Source organism: Ammospiza nelsoni, chromosome 24, assembly GCF_027579445.1.
Source record: "Ammospiza nelsoni isolate bAmmNel1 chromosome 24, bAmmNel1.pri, whole genome shotgun sequence".
In the NCBI taxonomy this organism is placed as follows: Eukaryota; Metazoa; Chordata; class Aves; order Passeriformes; family Passerellidae; genus Ammospiza; species Ammospiza nelsoni.
Window position 1 is genome coordinate 5,804,308 of NC_080656.1, and position 18,161 is coordinate 5,822,468.

Genomic DNA, 18,161 nt, shown 5'->3' on the forward strand with positions numbered 1-18,161 from the left:
GCTACCTGGAGGAACACAGGGTGCCGTGGGGTTGCGCTCCAGAGGCGTCTCCTTGATTCCAAAAGAGATTGGCAGGCACAGGGGGGAAAAAAAAAATCAGACAGGTCCCAGCCTGAAGGTACCGCACAGGCCCTCACTCATTCCCCTTTGATGATAAACATCCCCCCCCCCTCCCCATCACACCTGCCAAATTCATCAAGAACATCACAGAGCAAAGGTTGTGCTCCCCACAGATCCTGCTGAATGCTGGAAGGGATTCCATGAATCTCTGGAGCTGCAGAGGCAACCCCAAGACACCCCTTTGTTCCCCAGGCCTTTCCCTTCACAATCCCCAGGCTTTCCCCTGCCAGTCCAGCCCAGTTTGTGATAAAGGGCCTGGAATTGTTCTCATCCCACTGGCACAAGCCCCCAGGCCTCCTGCTCCTGCTGTTTTCTCCAGGATAACCTTCCCCACAAAGCAGAGCCCTGGGATCTGATCAAGCTCCAACACATTTTCCAGCAGTTCAGGGCTCCTACAAAGAGCTGTACAGGCAGGAGAGCAAATCCAGCTCTGCCATGGACTTTCTTCAGCTGAACAAGGCCTTTTTCCTTTCCCAGCACACATTTTTCCATGCACAGAGCATTCCCAGGTGAATCAGCCTGGATGCTGAGGGGGAGTGTGCTTGGTACAATTATCCACGGATGGCAAAACATTGGAGAGTCAGGGATAACAGAGCTTGGTGGCTGCTCTCTGCTGTCTAGAAACAGCCCTGGAGATTTAATCTGGGACGTTTAAAAAGCACTGGCTGTGGAAACAGAGCTGTGGGACTGTGATGTCGAGCAGGGCCACGGCAGAAGGAGCTGCTGCCCCCTCAGCTTGACATCTGCTCACCCTCTGCATGCCAAGCAGCTCTGAGCTTCCCTCAATCTGAAATCTCCTCACTATCCACACCCCAACCAGCTCTGAGCTTCTCCCCCAGTTTGAGATCTCCATCTCCTCACCCCCTGCACCCCCAACCAGGTCTGAGCTTCCCCCTCAATTTGAAATCTCCCTCTCCTCACCATCCACACCCCAAACAGGTCTGAGGTGCCTCCTCAATGCTAAAATCTCCTCCATCTCCTCTCTCCCTGCACCCCAACCCTCAATTTGAAGTCTCCTCACCATCCACACTTCAACCAGCTGTGAGCTCAGTTTGAAATCTCCATTTCCTCACCCTCTGCACCCCAACCAGCTCTGAGCTTCCCCCCAAAATGAAATCTCCTCACCATCCACACCCTAAACAGATCTGAGCTTCCCCCAGTTTGAGATCTCCGTCTCTTCACCCTCTGCTCCCCAACCAGCTGTGAGGTTGAGGTGCAGAGGGTGAGGAGATGGAGATTTTAGCCTCCCCAATGCTAAAATCTCTTCCATCTCCTCACCCCCTGCACCCCAACCCTCAATTTGAAATCTCACCATCCACACCCCAACCAGCTCTGAGCTTCCCCCCCAATTAGAAATCTCCATCTTCTCACCTTCTGCACCCCATCCAGCTCTGAGCTTCCCCTCCAGTTTGAGATCTCCCTCTCCTCACCCCCTGCACCCCATCCCCTCTGAGCCCTCTCCCCAGCCTGACTGCATTTCTGCCCTGCTTTTCCTGCCTTCCTCCCACCCTGCTGTCTCCCTCCCCAATCCCAGCCCTTTATCTCTTTCCCCCCGTGTAATTCCCTCGCTCCAACCCCCTCTGCTCCCTGTCCAGCTCTCTCCAGCTGCTTCCTCCCCAGGAATGGGGCTCATTCATTGCCTTCCAGCTCCATTCCAGCCCCAAAAGCCAAGGAGGGCACATCCAGTGATGGGAATGCTGATAGCGTTAATGGGTGATCACAATCAGCATCCACACACCTGAGCAGGACCGCGGGAGCATCTTCAAGGCCCACAGTTTCTACCTTTGAAACCCGCACGGGGGGTGTGTGTGTGTAGGGGGGGTGTTTGATTCCATCTGCAGGCAGCTGCTGAAGGGGAGCAAAGCCAGCAGGGAAGGAGGAAATAAAAGTTCCCAGCTGCTAAAATAGAACAGGAAGGAAAAGGTAATCTCCGGGTTTCTTGGAAACAGGAGTTTCACTCACGTTCAGCCGTGATGAGGCAAGATTCAAAGAGCTGCAGGGGAATCCCTGGTCCCAGTGAGTCACCAGCACTCACCCCAAAACTTGGAACCTGAGAGGAGCAGCTGGAATGGAGCTTCCCTGCCCAGCCCCACATCCCACAGCACAACCTTGGCCTGCACAAAATTTCCCTGCACAACTTTTCTTCCCTGCTCAGCCCCACATCCTCCTGCACAGCCTTTCCCTGTTGCAGACACCCTTTTATGGAAAATCCTTTCCTTAGGATTTTTCCTCCTGAGAAGCTGGGAGGCCTCAGGAACAAAATGCAAACAATGGTTATCTGCTGCTGTGGAATGCAACAGGTGCATCTGGGATTGGTCTCGTGTGGTTGTTTCTAATTAATGGCCAATCACAGTCAGCTGGCTCAGACTCTCTGTCCAAGCCACAAACCTTTGTTATCATTCCTTCTTTTTCTATTCTTAGCCAGCCTTCTGCTGAAACTTTTTCTTCTATTCTTTTAGCATAGTTTTAATGTAACATATATCATAAAATAATAAATCAAGCCTTCTGAAACACGGAGTCAGATCCCCGTCTCTTCCCTCTTCCTCAGACCCCTGTGAACACCGTCACATATCCCTGCACAGCCCCAAATCCCCCAGCACAGCCTTTCCCCCTCTCCTGCTTTTCCCTCCCTCCACAGGCCCATGACACGCCCAAACCTTTTCTTTGCCCTTACAAAGTCACCCACAGCATCCTCCAAGTCCCTGCAGATCAACGTGGGGGGATTTGGGAGCCCCCCAGCAGGAATTCTGTGCCAGATGGGCAAATATTCCAGAGCCTGGCACTCTCTGGGGTGTCAGGGACAGACAGAAGGAGCAAGAGGCAGCTCCAGAGGCCATTCCTGCCCTATCTGAGCCACCCATCTCCCTGGCACCAATGGCCCTCTGAAGATGGCAATTCCTCCTGGCTGACTCCAAAGGGACCCAGGGGCAACCAGTTCAGCCTCAGATGTCCAAGAGGGAGAGATTTAAATCTGGGAGGGGTGATTTGTGCTGCCAGTGGTTATGTAAATGGGAGCTAGATACACAAATCACCAGTGCTTGGGCACAGATTTATTTGCAAACAAATCTGGTCTTTTTTTTTTTTTTTCCTTTTCTGTTTCAGTAAATGTAAGAGTCAAGTGATCGCAGTTCTGAGCCAAGGTTTGGGTGTGATAGGGATAACAACTCTCCTCTTTCAGCTGAGCTGTAACTTTCTTACAAATGCTTTATAAAAATAGCCTCAGCTTCCTCCCAGTTTCTGTCAACATCAGGACTCACACTGCAGCGCTCATTCCTCTCCTTAAAGGAACGAGCTGTTCAAACAATCTGCACTTAAGATTTAATCTTTTCTAGCTCCAGGAGATAAAAAGAAAGAAAAGTGTAAGTGGCAGCAGATTCTCTCTGCTGCTGCAAACTGCCAGAACTCCACTCATTTTCATGGAGCTTCAGCCCAGCCAACAACTTGAATTTTTTTTTTTTTTTTTTTGCTGTACCAGCCAGACCCAATGGCATCCAGAACCTCCAGAATCTGCTAGATCAGTCCTCCCCTTGCTGAAATTCCAGACCCAATGGCATCCAGAACCTCCAGAATCTGCTAGATCATTCCCCCTATGCTGAAATTCCACAAGGCTGGGGAAGGAATCCCTGTGTCACAGACATCTTTTATGGAAAATCCTTTCCTTAGGGTTTTTCCTCCTAAGAAGCTGGGAGGCCTCAGGAACAAAATGCAAACAATGGTTATCTGCTGCTGTGGGATGCAACAGGTGCATCTGGGATTGGTCTCATGTGGTTGTTTCTAATTAATGGCCAATCACAGTCAGCTGGCTCAGACAGAGAGCCTGAGCCACAAACCTTTGTTATCATTCCTTCCTATTCTATTCTTAGCCAGCCTGCTGATGAAACCTTTCCTTCTATTCTTTTAGTACAGTTTTAATGTAATATATATCAAAATAATGAATCAAGCCTTCTGAAACATGGAGTCAGACCTTCATCTGTTCCCTCACCCAAGAGCCCCCGTGAACACCATCACATCCCTGGGATTTCAATGGGGAAAGACACAAATTCCCAGCAGCTCTCCCATCCCCAAGGCTTCACCCTGCTGCTCTGGGTGCCTGGAAAAGCAGAGATAAGCTCAGCTGGCTCCCCAAGCCAGCAGCCCAGGGTTGTGCAGCTCTCCTTGGTTCACCTGGCAGCTGTTTTGCATAGCCCTGGCATCAGATCTGCTGCGAGTTTGCCTGGGGAGGTTTCTCTGGGGATGGGCAGTTCCCCCCACCCCGCTGCCATTCCCTGGAAAAGGCAGGCACAGGGATGGATCCACGGGGAGCTGCAGAGCCAGTCCGGCCCTGCAGGATGAAAACAACCTCGTGGGGGAAAAGGAAAATCAGGGTGGCCTTCATCTTCACACGGGTCACCTGCACTGAGTGACAGCAGCAGGGAGTGGCAGCAGCGGGGCTCATCCTGTGCTCTGCAGGGACTGGGGGTGAGGAGGGGATCCCTGGAGGTTCAGACGATGAGGAGAGGATCCCTGCAGGGACAGGGGGATGAGGAGGTGGTTTCTGGAAGGACAGGAGGATGAGGAGAGGATCCTTGGAAGGACAGGGGTTGAGGAGGGGATTGATCCCTGGAGGTCCAGAGGATGAGGAGGGGATCCCTGGAAGGAGATGAGGGAGATGAGGAGGGGATCAATCCCTGGAGGCACAGAGGATGAGGAGGGGATCCCTGCAGGGATATGGGATGAGGAGGGGATTGATCCCTGGAGGTCCAGAGGATGAGGAGGGGATCTCTGGAAGGAGATTAGGGGGATGAGGAGGGGATTGATCCCTGGAGATTCAGAGGATGAGGAGGGGATCTCTGGACATACAGGGGGATGAAGAGGTGATCATTCCCTGCAGGGATCCCCTGCTCATCCCATCCCTGCAGGGACAGGGGGATGAGGAGGTGATTTCTGGAAGGACAGGAGGATGAGGAGAGGATCCCTGGAAGAGGAGGGGATGAGGAGGGGATTGATCCCTGGAGGTTCAGAGGATGAGAAGGGGATCCCTGGAAGGAGAGGGGATGAGGAGGGGATCCCTGCAGGGACAGGGGGTTGAGGAGGGGATCAATCCCTGGAAGGAGATGAGGGGGACAAGGAGGGGACACTTGCAGGACCAGGGGATGAGGAGGTGATCCCTGGAGGTTCAGAGGATGAGGAGGGGAGCCCTGCAGGGACAGGGGATCAGGAAGTGATCCCTGGAGGTTCAGAGGATGAGGAGGGGAGCCCTGCAGATACAGGGGATGAGGAGGGGATCCTTGGAAGGACAGGAGGATGAGGAGGGGATCCCAGCCTGCAGCAGGTGTTGGGAATTCCTGCAGGGACATCTGGGAGGGAAATGGGGAGCAGGGCCAGGCAGACACCAGGCAGGGGTTTCAGCTGCCTGGACGGAGATTCTGGAACTCTCAGGTGCCAACTGCTGCAGGCTCCCCTTGCAGCCCTGCAGAGGCAGCAGCAGCTTCCAGAGGGCAATTCTGGCCCTGAGACAGATGGCACAGGGGTGAATCACCCTCTGCAGGTCCCAGCGCCCTGCCGGGGGTGAGCAGCTCAGGCTGCAGCCTCAGAGCATCCAATATCTAAAATTCAGATTAATCTCACCTATCCTGGAGATTTTGGCACCCTGTCTGAGGAAGAAGGATGCCACGGGAGATTGGCAGAGCAGGCTGGGTGCAGGGGGCATTTCAAGGGGTAATTCTGATAAATTCACTCATTCCAATCTCTCACCTCAAACAAGGTGTGAAGTTCAGAGATTGCCCAAGTGCTGGTAGAGAGAAGAGTGGCAATTACTGTAGCTACAACCAGTGCTTGTCCCACAAGCTGTAAATGAAGCCAAATGCTCACCTGCACTGAAGGAATGCGCAAACCAAGACATTCAGCATGAGACAGTCCTCAGGATTCCCACTGATTTTGGAAATTCAGGCTAAACCCAAGGCAGTGCCTTCATGCTACTGCTTCCACCAGCCACACCAGCGATTTCACCAGTGCAGGGGGCATTTCAAGGGGTATTTCTGATAAATTCACTGGTCCCAATCTCTCACCTCAGACAAGGTGTGAAGTTCAGAGATTGCCCAAGTGCTGGGAGAGAGAAGAGTGGTAATTACTGTAACTATAGCCAGTACTCTAAATGAAGCCAAATGCTCACCTGCACTGAAGGAATGAGCAAAACAAGACATTCAGCACAAAACACTCCTCAGGATTTCCACTGATTTTGGAAATTGAGGCAAAAACCAAGGCAGTGCCTTCAAGCTGCTGCTCCCAGCAGCCACACCAGCGATCTCCCCAAAGCCAGCCCTGAGCTCTGGGACCTCCCTTAAATCACCCCCAAGGATTGGCCTCTCTGATTCCCTCCAGCTGCTCCCACCAGCATTGGAGGGAGCAGAAGCTGCAGCTGAGCGGGCACCAGGCAATTCCCTGGATTCCCACATGCTCTGCTGGGATGCTTGATGCTCCCAAGGCACTTTTAAAAACTGCTTTTTAAGCTGTGAGCAGGATGGGGAGTTTCTGAGGCAGCCAGCTAGGGCTGCAGTTTTAATTTGCTCCAAAAACACAAAAACCTCCAAACCACCAGAGCATCTCCATGGGAAAGCCAGGGCCGGGGAGCAAAAGTGAATCTTGTGCTGACTCAGACAGCTCCAGACTCCAGGGGCAGCTTTCACTGAACACCCGAGTGCTTCATTTGGCTGCAAAGCCCTGGGTTACAGAAGTGCCTTCCCTTTGTCAGCAGTGCCCCAGAGCGGCCCCTGTGCAGCCCCTTCGTGTGGGGCAGGCGAGGGGAGAGCAGGACAGCCAGTGTGGGAGACTTGGGCACCTTCCAGGAGGAAACCCGAGGGCAGCAGTTGTTCCCACGGAAAACATTTCACCTGCAGGTGCTGGGAGAGGGCAAGTCTCTTCTGCTAGACCAGAGGCAAGAGGCAGATCAGACCAGCTCTTCCTTTGCCCCTCTAATTCAAGTCAAACCAGCCTTTTGTTCCCCTTTCCCCTCCCCATCCTTTTTTATCCTCTTCCATAATGGGATGTTTAAGAAAAAAAAAAAAAAAAAAAAAAAAAAGAAATAAAATAACCCAACCTCAAACCCTAATCACCTTCATTTGAATTTCAAATATCCCCCTCCTGGCCTCCCCCACGCCCCAACTGACTCGGAGCTGGGAATATGGAAATTTCTCCTGCTCGCCTTAAATGTGGCTGTGCTATGAAAATCATCAGCCCTATGCAAATCCCGAGCAGCCCCAATTGCCATGGCAACCAGCTGTTTCCAGCCCGGCCGCTGCAGCTTTCCTTTGCCAGGGACTTGTCCCGGGGCTGTGCATGGCTGCGGGGGGAAGAGAGCACAGGGATCCTGGAGGCTTTGAGGAAAGTTTCACGAGGGAGAGGGAGAGCCAGCCTTGGGGAGCAAAGGCGTTGCCCAGCGCTGAGCTCAGCGCGGGGCTGGGAGAGGCCAAGTTTCCTCAAAAGACTTTGGCCTGGCAAGCTGCTTCCAGCCCGGGATGAGGAGGGAACTGCAAACGGCAGGAGGAATGAAAGCTCCCAGGAAAAAAAATAAAAAGTGAAAAAAAAGCGGCCAAGGTGGGAGAGAGCACGGGCTGAGCAGCCCAACGTGCCGTCCCTCACCTGAGCTAGGGGCTGAAACAGGGGCTGGAACATCCAAACCTATCCCAGCACGATCCATCCTCTGGAAGGATCATTCCTTTGGGAGGATCCATCCTTTGGAAGGATCCATGCTCTGGAAGGAGCCATCCTTGGAAAGAGCATCCTTTGGAAGAAGCCATCCTTTGGAAATATCCGTCCTTTGGAAGGATCCACCCTCTGGAAGGATCCCTCCTTTGGAAGGATCAGTCCTTTGGAAGCATCCATCCTCTGGGAGGATCCATCCTCTGGAAGGATCCATGCCCTTCCCCTCCAGCTCCCAGGCTCAGCCACAGAATTCATAAAATTCACAGAATCACAGAATTTACAGAACTCACAGAATCACAGAATCACCAGGTTGGAAGAGACCTTCAAGATCATCAAGTTCAACCCAGCCCCAACACCTCACCCAAACCCTGGCACCCAGTGCCACATCCAGGCTTTGTTAAACACACCCAGGGATGGGGACTCCACCCCCTCCCCGGGGAGAACGTTCCAGAACATTCCACCCTTTCTGTGAAAAACTTTTTCCTGATATCCAACCTAAATTTCCCTTGGCACAGCCAATCCCCCCATCCCAGATGATGCCTCAGGTTTCAGCTTTTCTATTTTTCAGGTTCTGTGCTCATTTAGTGTGTGGGTCTGGGCTCACATCAGGGGATGCTGAGCTCTGTGCACAGAGCAGGGAGACAAAACAATTCCTGCTCCAGCTGGGCACCAAGGACAAATGATCCAAATCTCAGCCCAGGAGCACAAACCCCATGGGCTGCAGAGAGAAAAACAAGCAGGGTGGGAGTGCCTGGGCTAAAGCTGGAATGGGACAATGAACTGCAAGGTGCAAATGGAGCAGAGCTGATCCCAGGGAGAGACCCTGGGAGCGCTCGTGCATTTTGGGGCCATTTTGGGTCATCTTGGGTTCATTTTGGGGCCATTTTGGTTCATCTTGGGTTCATTTTGGGGCCTTTTTGGTTCACCTTGGGACAATTTTGCAACCATTTTGGGTTCACCTTGGGTTCATTTTGGGACCATTTTGGTTCATCTTGGGTTCACCTTGGGCTCATTTTGGGACCATTTTGGATTCACCTTGGGTTCTTTTTGCGACCATTTTGGGTTCATTTTGGGACCATTTTTGATTCACCTTGGGTGCAGCCCTGGCTGGGCCCTTGTGCCGCCCAAGGTGGATCTATTGAGAATATCCTTTTAACAAATCCCTGCTTTATTCTTTAACTCTGCCTCCCCAAGACACCCCAGGAGCCACCCAACCCCTCCCCACACGTGTCCCACAGGGCACCCCACATCCCCCCTGAGCTGGGGTGCCCAGCACAGCCAGCCCTGCTGGCAGAGCCCAGCTCCTGGGGTTACAGGGTGGGGAGGGAAGATGCTGGGGCTGCCTGCAGCTATTCCCTTCCCCGTGGTTGTGTTTGAAGCGCTTCCCTATCGCCCTTTTTGTAAAAGCTTTGGCTTCCCCCCCATAGCCTCAACAGATGAAATCAAAGGGAAGTAGCTCTGCTTGGTGTAACCTGTTTTGATGGAGGAGATAACTGGGGAACAAGTGTCTGACACAAACAAACAGACAGACAGGGGCAAGTCCCACCTCAGCGTTCTGTTGCATCAGATATCAGCGCTTAGATAAACCACAAGAAGGGGGAGATCTCTGCCCTGGGGCTGCAGGACCAGGGGCGACACTCAGGCACTGCCAAGCCCCCACAGTTCCCATCAAAAAAAATCAGCGAGGAGCTCGCTGGCATGGCTTTCATCAGTTGGGGAAAAAAAAAAAAAAAAAAAGAAAATAAAAAAGATGAAAAGAGCTCCCAGCCAAGCAGAAAACTCGCTGCTCTTCGTTACCCCCCATGGAGGCTCAGCACCGGTGCCAAGGCTTGGGATCGGGCAGGGAGAGGGGAAAAGGAACTGAAAAGCAGAGGGGTAATCCCTGCTCAGCCTGCCCCGCATCCCTGGGGTGATGGGGATGGCAAAGCAACCCTCATGGGGGCAACCGGTGCCTGTTCCCCCTTGCACACAATTGAAAAAAATTCACAGGGCTGGGCAGTGAGAAGCCTTAGAAATTATGTATTTATAAAGAATAGGTTATAAAGAATAGGTTTTATATTTATGTATTTATAAAGAATAGGTTATAAAGAATAGGTTATAAAATGCAAAATTTCATTGTAAGCGGTAGATTTGGGATCAAAACCCAACAAATTTCCGGAAAATGTCCTTTTTTAGAAGCCCTGAAACAGCCCCAGTGCCAAGGCTTGGGATCAGGCAGGGAAAAGGGAAAATGAGCCTAAAAGCAGAAGGGTAATCCCTGCTCAGCCTGCCCCGCATCCCTGGGGTGATGGGGAAGGGAAACCAACCCTTGTTGGGGCAACAATTGAAAAATCAGAGCTGAAGTAAAGGGAGGATTAAGATTCAGGCAGTGACAACCCTTGGAAATTGCAATTTTTTAAATAATAGGTTGTAAAATGGCAACATTTCACTGTAACTGGTAGATTTGGGATCAAAAACTAAAAAATTTCTGGAAAATATCCTTTTTAAAAAGCCCTGAAACAGCCCCAGTGCCAAGGATTGGGATCAGGCAGGGAAAGGGGAAAAGTACCCTAAAAGCAGAGGGGTAATCCTCTGATTAAATGATTAAAAAATTATTAAAAATGGTTAATGATTAAAAATTTCAGACCTGAAGTAAAGGGAGGATTAATACTCACAGGGCTGGGCAGTGAAAACCTTTAGAAATTATATTTTTAAAATAATAGTTTGTAAAATGACATTGTTTCACTGTAACCAGTAGATTTGGGATCAAAACTCCACAAGTTTCTGGAAAATATCTTTTTTTTAAAAGCCCTGAAATATTTTCTGTGGAATAGGTGTGGATTAAAAGAATTAAAAAAGAAAAAAAAAAGCGCTGAGCTCTTCAAACCTCCTACGAAAAGTTGAACAATTTTAACAATTTCCTCAAAAAAGAAAACCCCCACAATTATTTCAAACACTTTCAAAGGTGAACAATGCCCCAAATTACCCTTTTTTTTTTTTTTTTCCCCTCTTCTAAGCCTGGAATTGGCGGGGATATGAAAGGATGATATTATGCCTCTGCTGCTGCCACTTCCCATCAGATCTTTGGGCACCAGTTTTAGATCAAGGGCTTGGTTTACAAAAGAATTTTGGTATTTAATTCCTTAAATTTTTATTTCTTTTTTTTTTTTTTCTTCTTTTTTTTTCAACTTCTTGGAGCCAGCCTGCATTTTTGGCGATGAAAAACCTGAACCTAGGAGGATTTCTAGGTGTAATATTATTAATTTGGTAAGAGATCTCTCCTTTTTGGGGGGAAGGAGCTGCGTGGATTGGCTTAATTCGGTAGGAAATGGGAAATTTAATTAATGAGTCATCAGCAACCACTCTGAGCCTTTTCCCACATGAAGCAGGGAAGCCAAACACAACATTATTTGTAAATATTCCTCTAACAATGCCTGCAAAGAGCACAAAAACTTCCCGGGAAGCTCGGCACAAAGGGAGTTTTGTTGTTTATAAACAGAAAAGAGCTGAGAAAACAACGTGGGAAGGGTTGGGGAATATCATCTTGACAGCCTCAGAAAAAATAGCAAAATATTAAAAAAATCACTGGGATAATCTCAGAAAAAAAAAAATTAAAAATCACTGAGGCAACCTAAGAAGAAAAAAAAAAAAAATCAAAAAATTACTGGGACAGTCTCAGAAAAAAAAAATCAAAAAATAAATAAATAAATATATATTAAAAAAAAAATCACTGAGACAGCCTCAGAAAAAATAAAAAAAATATTAAAAAATCACTGGGATAGTATCAAAAAAAAAAAAAAAAAGGCAAAAAATATTTAAAAAAATCACTGAGGCAACCTAAGAAAAAAATCAAAAAAATCAAAAAATCGCTGGGACAGTCTCAGAAAAAAAATCAAAAAATAAATATATTAAAAAAAATCATCGTGACAGCCTCAGAAAAAATAACAAAATATTAAAAAAATCACTGGGATAGTCTCAGAAGAAAAAAAAAAAAAGGCAAAAAATATTTAAAAAATCACTGAGGCAACCTAAGAAAAAAATCAAAAAAATCAAAAATCGCTGGGACAGTCTCAGAAAAAAAATCAAAAAATAAATATAAAAAATATCACTGAGACAGCCTCAGAAAAAATAACAAAATATTAAAAAATCACTGGGATAGTCTCAGAAAAAATTAACAAAAAAATAAAAAAATATTAAAAAAATCATCGGGATTGCCTCAGGGAAAATAATAAAAAAATTAAAAAATCACTGGACAGTCTTAGAAAATAATCAAAAAATATCAAAAAATATCCAAAAAATCATCAGGACAGCCTCAGGGGAAAAACAAAATTAAAAATCATCACTGGAACAGACTCAGAAAAAAAATTTAAAAATGAGAAATTATCACTAGGACAGCCTCAAAAAAATTATCAAAAAATATAAAAAAAAATCACCGGGACAGCCTAAGAAAAAAGTTTAAAAAAATTTAAATAAAATCACCGAGACAGCCTCAGGGAAAAAATAAAAAAATTAAAAAATCATTGGGACAGCCTCAGAAAAAAATATTAAAAAAAAAAAAAAAATGAAAAAAATAATCAGGACAGGCTTGGGGGAAAAAACAATTAAAAATCATCACTGGGACAGCTTAAGAAAAAAGTAAAATAAAATAATCGGGACAGACTCAGAAAAAATAAAAATATAAATATCAAATAATCATCAGGACAGCCTCAGGAAAAAAAAAAAAATTTAAAAAATCATCACTGGGACAGCCTTGGAAAAAAAAAAAAATTTAAAATCAAAAAATCATTGGGACAGCCTAAGAAAAACAATCAAAAATATAAAAAATCACCGGGACAGCCTCAGAAAAAAATTAAAAAATTAAAAAAACACCAGGACAGCATCAGCAAAAAAAAAAAAAAGATTTAAACAGGTTCTTTGTGCCGCTCTTTGCAAATGAAGGAGATTTACTTGTCCTGATTTCCCTGCTTGATTTGAAGGCTCTGAGCCACCAACGCTGCCGCGAATATTTTTTGTTATTTTCAAACAAATTGACTTCGCTGTCCTGCTTTCTTTTCTCAATTACCACTAGAAAGAGGCGCTGCAGCTCTCACTAATGGCTGTCTGGGATGCATAAACTGAAAAAAATCTGAATTTTATCCAACCAAATGTGCTGCCAGTTCTGGTTTAACACTTCTGACTCCCACTACGTTTAATACCAAAATTAAATCCCCATTTTCCTCAGTCTTGATTAATCCTGCCACCCATTAATGAGCACCAAATGTTTCTGGGGGTTCCAGTTCCTTATTTAAGGCCCTGTAAGAGCTCTCAGGGGCTTTTGGAGAGCTTGGGGTGTTTGGGATTTGTTTGGTGCTGGTTTATCCCAAACCCCAAATTTGGGGTGATTTGAGAGCCCTGAGCAGAGGCTGGACTGGCCAAAGTCAATCAGAGTTCATGGATGTGAACAGAACCAGATTTGATCTCTAGTTTAGATTCTGTCAAATAACCCAATTATTTGGATTTCTAAATCAAGGGGTGGGGTTAGTCCCTTTAAAACCTGGAGTTCTCTTGCTTACCCAAAATCTCTTTTTTTTTCCTAAATTATCTCAAATTTTATAAGAGGAAAACCATTCCATGCAAAGTTTCCACATCCCCTTGGCCCAGGCTTAGGGCTCCTCATTATTTAGAGAATTTTTGATTCCTCTACATTTTCTCCACCAGTTTTTGTTTCAAAATGTGTTGATTTCTCTTGCTTACCCAAAAATCTCATTTTTTTCCCTAAGTTATCTCAAATTTGCTTGTGTTCTCTTGCTTACCCAAAATCTCTTTGTTTTCCCTAAGTTATCTCAAATTTTACAAGAGGAAAATCATTCCACGCAAAGTTTTCACCTGCTCTTCCACACCACTTTGGCCCAAGCTTAGGGTTCTTCATCACTCAGAGAATATTTGATTCCTCTACATTTTCTCCACCAGTTTTTGCTTCGAAAGGTGTTGATTCCTAAGCCTTTTAATAATCTTAATTTGCTGCACCTAGTGGGTGCTAAGATGATTTCTCAGTGTTGCTCATTTGCCTACAAAGGGATGTGACCATGGCCCTTTGGGAAATTACAGGGCCTTGTAAATGGGATTCAAATCCCAGCGATCCAAATCTCACCCCAGGCAGCCCCAAAGCACAAACCTGATTTTTCGGGTGCCTGTTACACCTGGTGGTGGGCAAACCTGGCAGAAATCGGCGCTCACAGCATCACTGGCACCTTCAAAGGATCCCCCTGAGCCTCAGATTTCCAGATCCAAAGGGATTTGGGGGCTCCATGAGGAGCTGGAGGTGAAAAACCCAATCACGCCTCTGCACCCGCTGCTGCTGGAACTCCAGACTGGATTTGGTTGTTCCCAAAGTCCCTCCCATTTTTCTCCACACACACACAGAGCCCAAAAAATGTTGTTTTCCTTATGGAAAAGCTCCTGGCACAACCCTGTGGATACAGAGCTGAGTGCACCAGGACGGTTCCAAAGCCATCGCTGCTGTGGCAGCGAATTTCTGATTCCATTTCAGACCCGCTGTGGACACCGGGGAGGCATTCTCTGAGCAAATTTCAACCTCAAACTCACTGGGGACGTTGGGGAAGCGCCCTGTGAACTGGGGACATTGGGGAGGCACTCTGTGAGTGAGTGTCAAACTCAAACCACTGAGAACATTGGGGAGGCACTCTGTGAGTGAATTTGAGGACACTGGGGAGGCACTCTGTGACCTGGGGACATTGGGGAGGCACCCTGTGAGTGAATTTCCACCTGAAACCCACTGGGGACATTGGAGAGGCACCCTGTGAGCAAATATCAAACTCAAACCTGATGGGCACATTGGTGAGGCACTCTGTGAGTGAATTTCCACCTGAAACCCACTGGGGACATTGGAGAGGCACCCTGTGAGCAAATATCAAACTCAAACCTGATGGGCACATTGGTGAGGCACTCTGTGAGTGAATTTCCACCCGAAACCCACAGAGGACATTGGAGAGGCACCCTGTGAGCTGGAGAACATTGAGGAAGCACCCTGTGAGTGAATTTCCCTGTCAGAACTGCTGAGGACATTGGGGCAGGCACTCTGTGAGTGGATTTCCACCTCAAACCCGCACAGGACATTGGGGAGGCACTCTGTGAGCAAATTTCCATGTCAGACCCACTGAGGACATTGGGGAGGAACCCTGTGACCTGAGGACATTGGGGCAGGCACTCTGTGAGTGGATTTCCACCTCAAACCCACACAGGACATTGGGGAGGCACTCTGTGAGCAAATTTCTATGTCAGACCCACAGAGGACATGGGGGAGGCACTCTGTGAGTGAATTTCCATGTCAGACCCACTGAGGACATTGTAGAGGCATTCTCTGAGCAAATTTCCATGTCAGACCCGCTGGGGACATGGGGCAGGCACTCTGTGAGCAAATTTCAACTTCAAACCTACAGAGGACATGGAGGAGGCACTCTGTGAGCAAATTTCCACCTCAAACCCACGGAGAACATTGGAGAGGTATTCTCTGGGCGAATTTCCCTGTCAGATCGCTGGGGACCCGGGGGAGGCACTCTGGGATTCGCTGCTGTCACACAGGAGGGATCTTGCATGGCTGATCAAGATACCAACGCAATCCTAGCCCAGAGCACATTCCTGATCAACTGCCAGGCTGCAAGAGCAGCAACAGGAGCCCAGAAAAAGCACGGGGGAGAAACTTCCAGCACCCACATTTCCCTTTTTTGTTATTTTTTCTTTTGTTTCCCCTCCCTCTCGTGGCCCTGCCACCCCAGACCCTCCTTACCTGGCTCCACCTGGTCAGGCTCGTGCCGGGTGTCTGTGGAATCTGCAGCATCCCCGCTCATCTTGATCTCTGCAAAAGGAGGCACAACTGATTTTAATAACAGGTCACAGTCCCAGGCAACAGGCACATGTGGCTTCCACTAAACAGCACAAATGAATGTGTGTAATTATAATAAACCATCAGACTTTCAAATTTCTGATTCCTCAACATCCAGGCGCTGGAATATTCATCAGCTCTGAGGATGCACTTTCCCTCCTGTTGCTCTTTTCAGCCCCCCTCACTCCTGTGCCCCCTCCCCAGTTTGCTGGGGGGGTTTTTTGGGGTTTTCACCCTCCTCATCCCTCCTCACCCACGGGATAGAGGGGTGGATTCAGCACTGGGAGCTTCCCAAACCTGCTGTGGTGCTCCGGCTGGGACAGCACCTCCCACACCTGCAGAGATGGGGATCCCTCCAGCTTTCTCCCAAATCCTTCAAGGTGGCTCAAACCCAACTTGGTTTTTCCAAGTGCCTCTATCTGTACTTTATTTCTCCTCTTTTTGTCACTTACAAGTGTTCACAGCCCTCAAAAGCCACCCAAGATCTGCCTTGCCCCAAAGTGCTGTCCCCTGCATTTCCCCCTATCTTCACCCAGGCCAAGAAATTTTGTCATTTACCCTTGAAGTGATGGCTGCCACCACACCCGGGGCCACTTTCTCCTTCGGGGACAGCTGCAAGAAAAGGTGGGAATGGTCAGCTCCGCACTAACAGAGGCCAAGGACACAGAGGTGGGAGAAGGGGAGATCTCCATTCAAATCCGGATGGACACCCCTCAGCTTTTCCCTTTCCACTGGAATTTTAACTGTTTCCAGACTCGTTGCAAAAAAAAAAAAAAAAAAAAAAAAAAAAAAAAAAAAAAAAAAAAAAAGTAAAACTGAGATAAATTTTTTATTATTTGAGTGATTTGCATGTGCTTCCTGCAGCCAATCCCGGCCACAGACTCTCCCCATTTGCATGGCGGAATAACAACAGCGGGGAAGCTGGGCCAGTGTTTGCTGTGGTTTTCTGGGCTAGGGAAGGCAGGTGGAAGCCACCTAAAAGCACCATGCAAACCCTTTTCCTCCTCCCCAGATCCACCTTTTGTTATTCCCAAACAGATGAGAGCAGCCCCGTTGGATTTTTATCCCCATTTCCCTCTTTAGCTCCCACCAAAACAGGCAGGGCTTTGTGTGTGTGTGTGTGTGTGTGTGTGTGGTGTGTGCAGGTTTTCTTCTCCCATATTCAAAGCTGCCCTCGTGTGCAAACAGCAGATAATCTGCTTTTCTGGCCAAGATTTCATAGCTTTGATCAAGTTGAAAGTCTGTAACTTTCTCCAGCAAATGAATAAAGGTAGGAAAAAAAAAAAATCAGGATTTTATAGCAGAAACTTTCACATACTTCCTTTCCTTAAATTATATTAAGGATTGAGGGGGGAGAAAAGAGTTGTGGGGTTTTTTCTTTTTTGCCCCCTTCAAATAAACCCTCTGCAATTAAGACATGAACGTTTAGTGGGGCTTCTAAGCATTTCTACTGCAGGAAGAGTAATTACCATCAGCTATAAACACCTTCTTGTCTTGTACCACTGCCAAGGGACCCTAACTTAGGCAATCTACAAAGCACAAAGTTTTGCTGGCTGCCAAAAAGTATTAAAAAAAAAAAAAAAAGCAAGTTCTCATAAAATAGAGGAAGAAAAAAAAAAATCTAAAAGCCTGCAGAAATTTGGGTGCTTCCTTTGGTGAGAAAGCTTGTTAAAAAAGATAAAATTAGGGAAAGCAAATATTTAATTCCCAAGAGAGAGAGAGCTGAGGAAGGACAGACAGAAAAGCAGAGCATGGAAATCTCTGTCCCCCCTGCAGGAGTGACCCCACACCCCTCTGCCATTAAAAACTGGGATGGGTGGGGAGGGAAGGAGGAATTGCTGCTGCTGCTGCACCTTGATTGCATATCACACGTTATCCACCAGGTAAATCCCCTCCTCCTGCAGCTGGGAGATGAGAGATGCCCTGGGATTCCCATGCACAGGAATTTCATTTTCAGTGAGATTCAAAAAAAAAAAAAAAACCTATAAATGTGCACAAATTATTACAGTTTGAATATCTTGAATTTTATTTTAAGAGAGATTAAAAAAAAACCCTATAAATGTGCACAAGTTATTACAGTTTGAATATTTTGTCAGGAAAAAGAAAATAAGAAGGGAAAAATAAGCAGAAAGAAAAGGAAAACTGCTGATCTAAGAGGTTTAAGGTTTAGGACAGATTTTGTATTCTGGATCTGTATTTAGGATTTTTGTAATTAATACAGATTTTGTGGGTGACAGGGCAGCCCCAGCACCCTCCAAGGGATCCTTGGGAACAAGGAGCAGACACACAGAGCAATTATTTTCTAATCTAGTTGCACCCAAACCCCTTCCAGTGCAACCAGAGCAATGCAAACCCATCTTTTACCCCTGCTCCATCCTCAAAACCACTTTCAGACAGGGCAGCTCCTTCCACACAGCTCTGCCAGCTTAGCAATGCACACAGGATAATCAGGCTTGGAGAAAAAAAAAAAAACAAATAAAAATAAATAAATTTAAAAAAA

At 47.2% G+C, this 18,161-nt stretch overlaps 1 protein-coding gene across 1 annotated transcript in view; it reads right to left on the minus strand.

Annotated features, from left to right (window-relative positions):
- The window catches only part of POU2F3 (POU class 2 homeobox 3), a 51,463-nt gene that overhangs the window by 30,145 nt on the left and 3,157 nt on the right, over positions 1 to 18,161 (minus strand). The window contains 2 exon segments of the mRNA XM_059488364.1: positions 15,566 to 15,634; positions 16,220 to 16,273. Coding sequence (XP_059344347.1) covers positions 15,566 to 15,634; positions 16,220 to 16,273 — 123 coding nt within the window.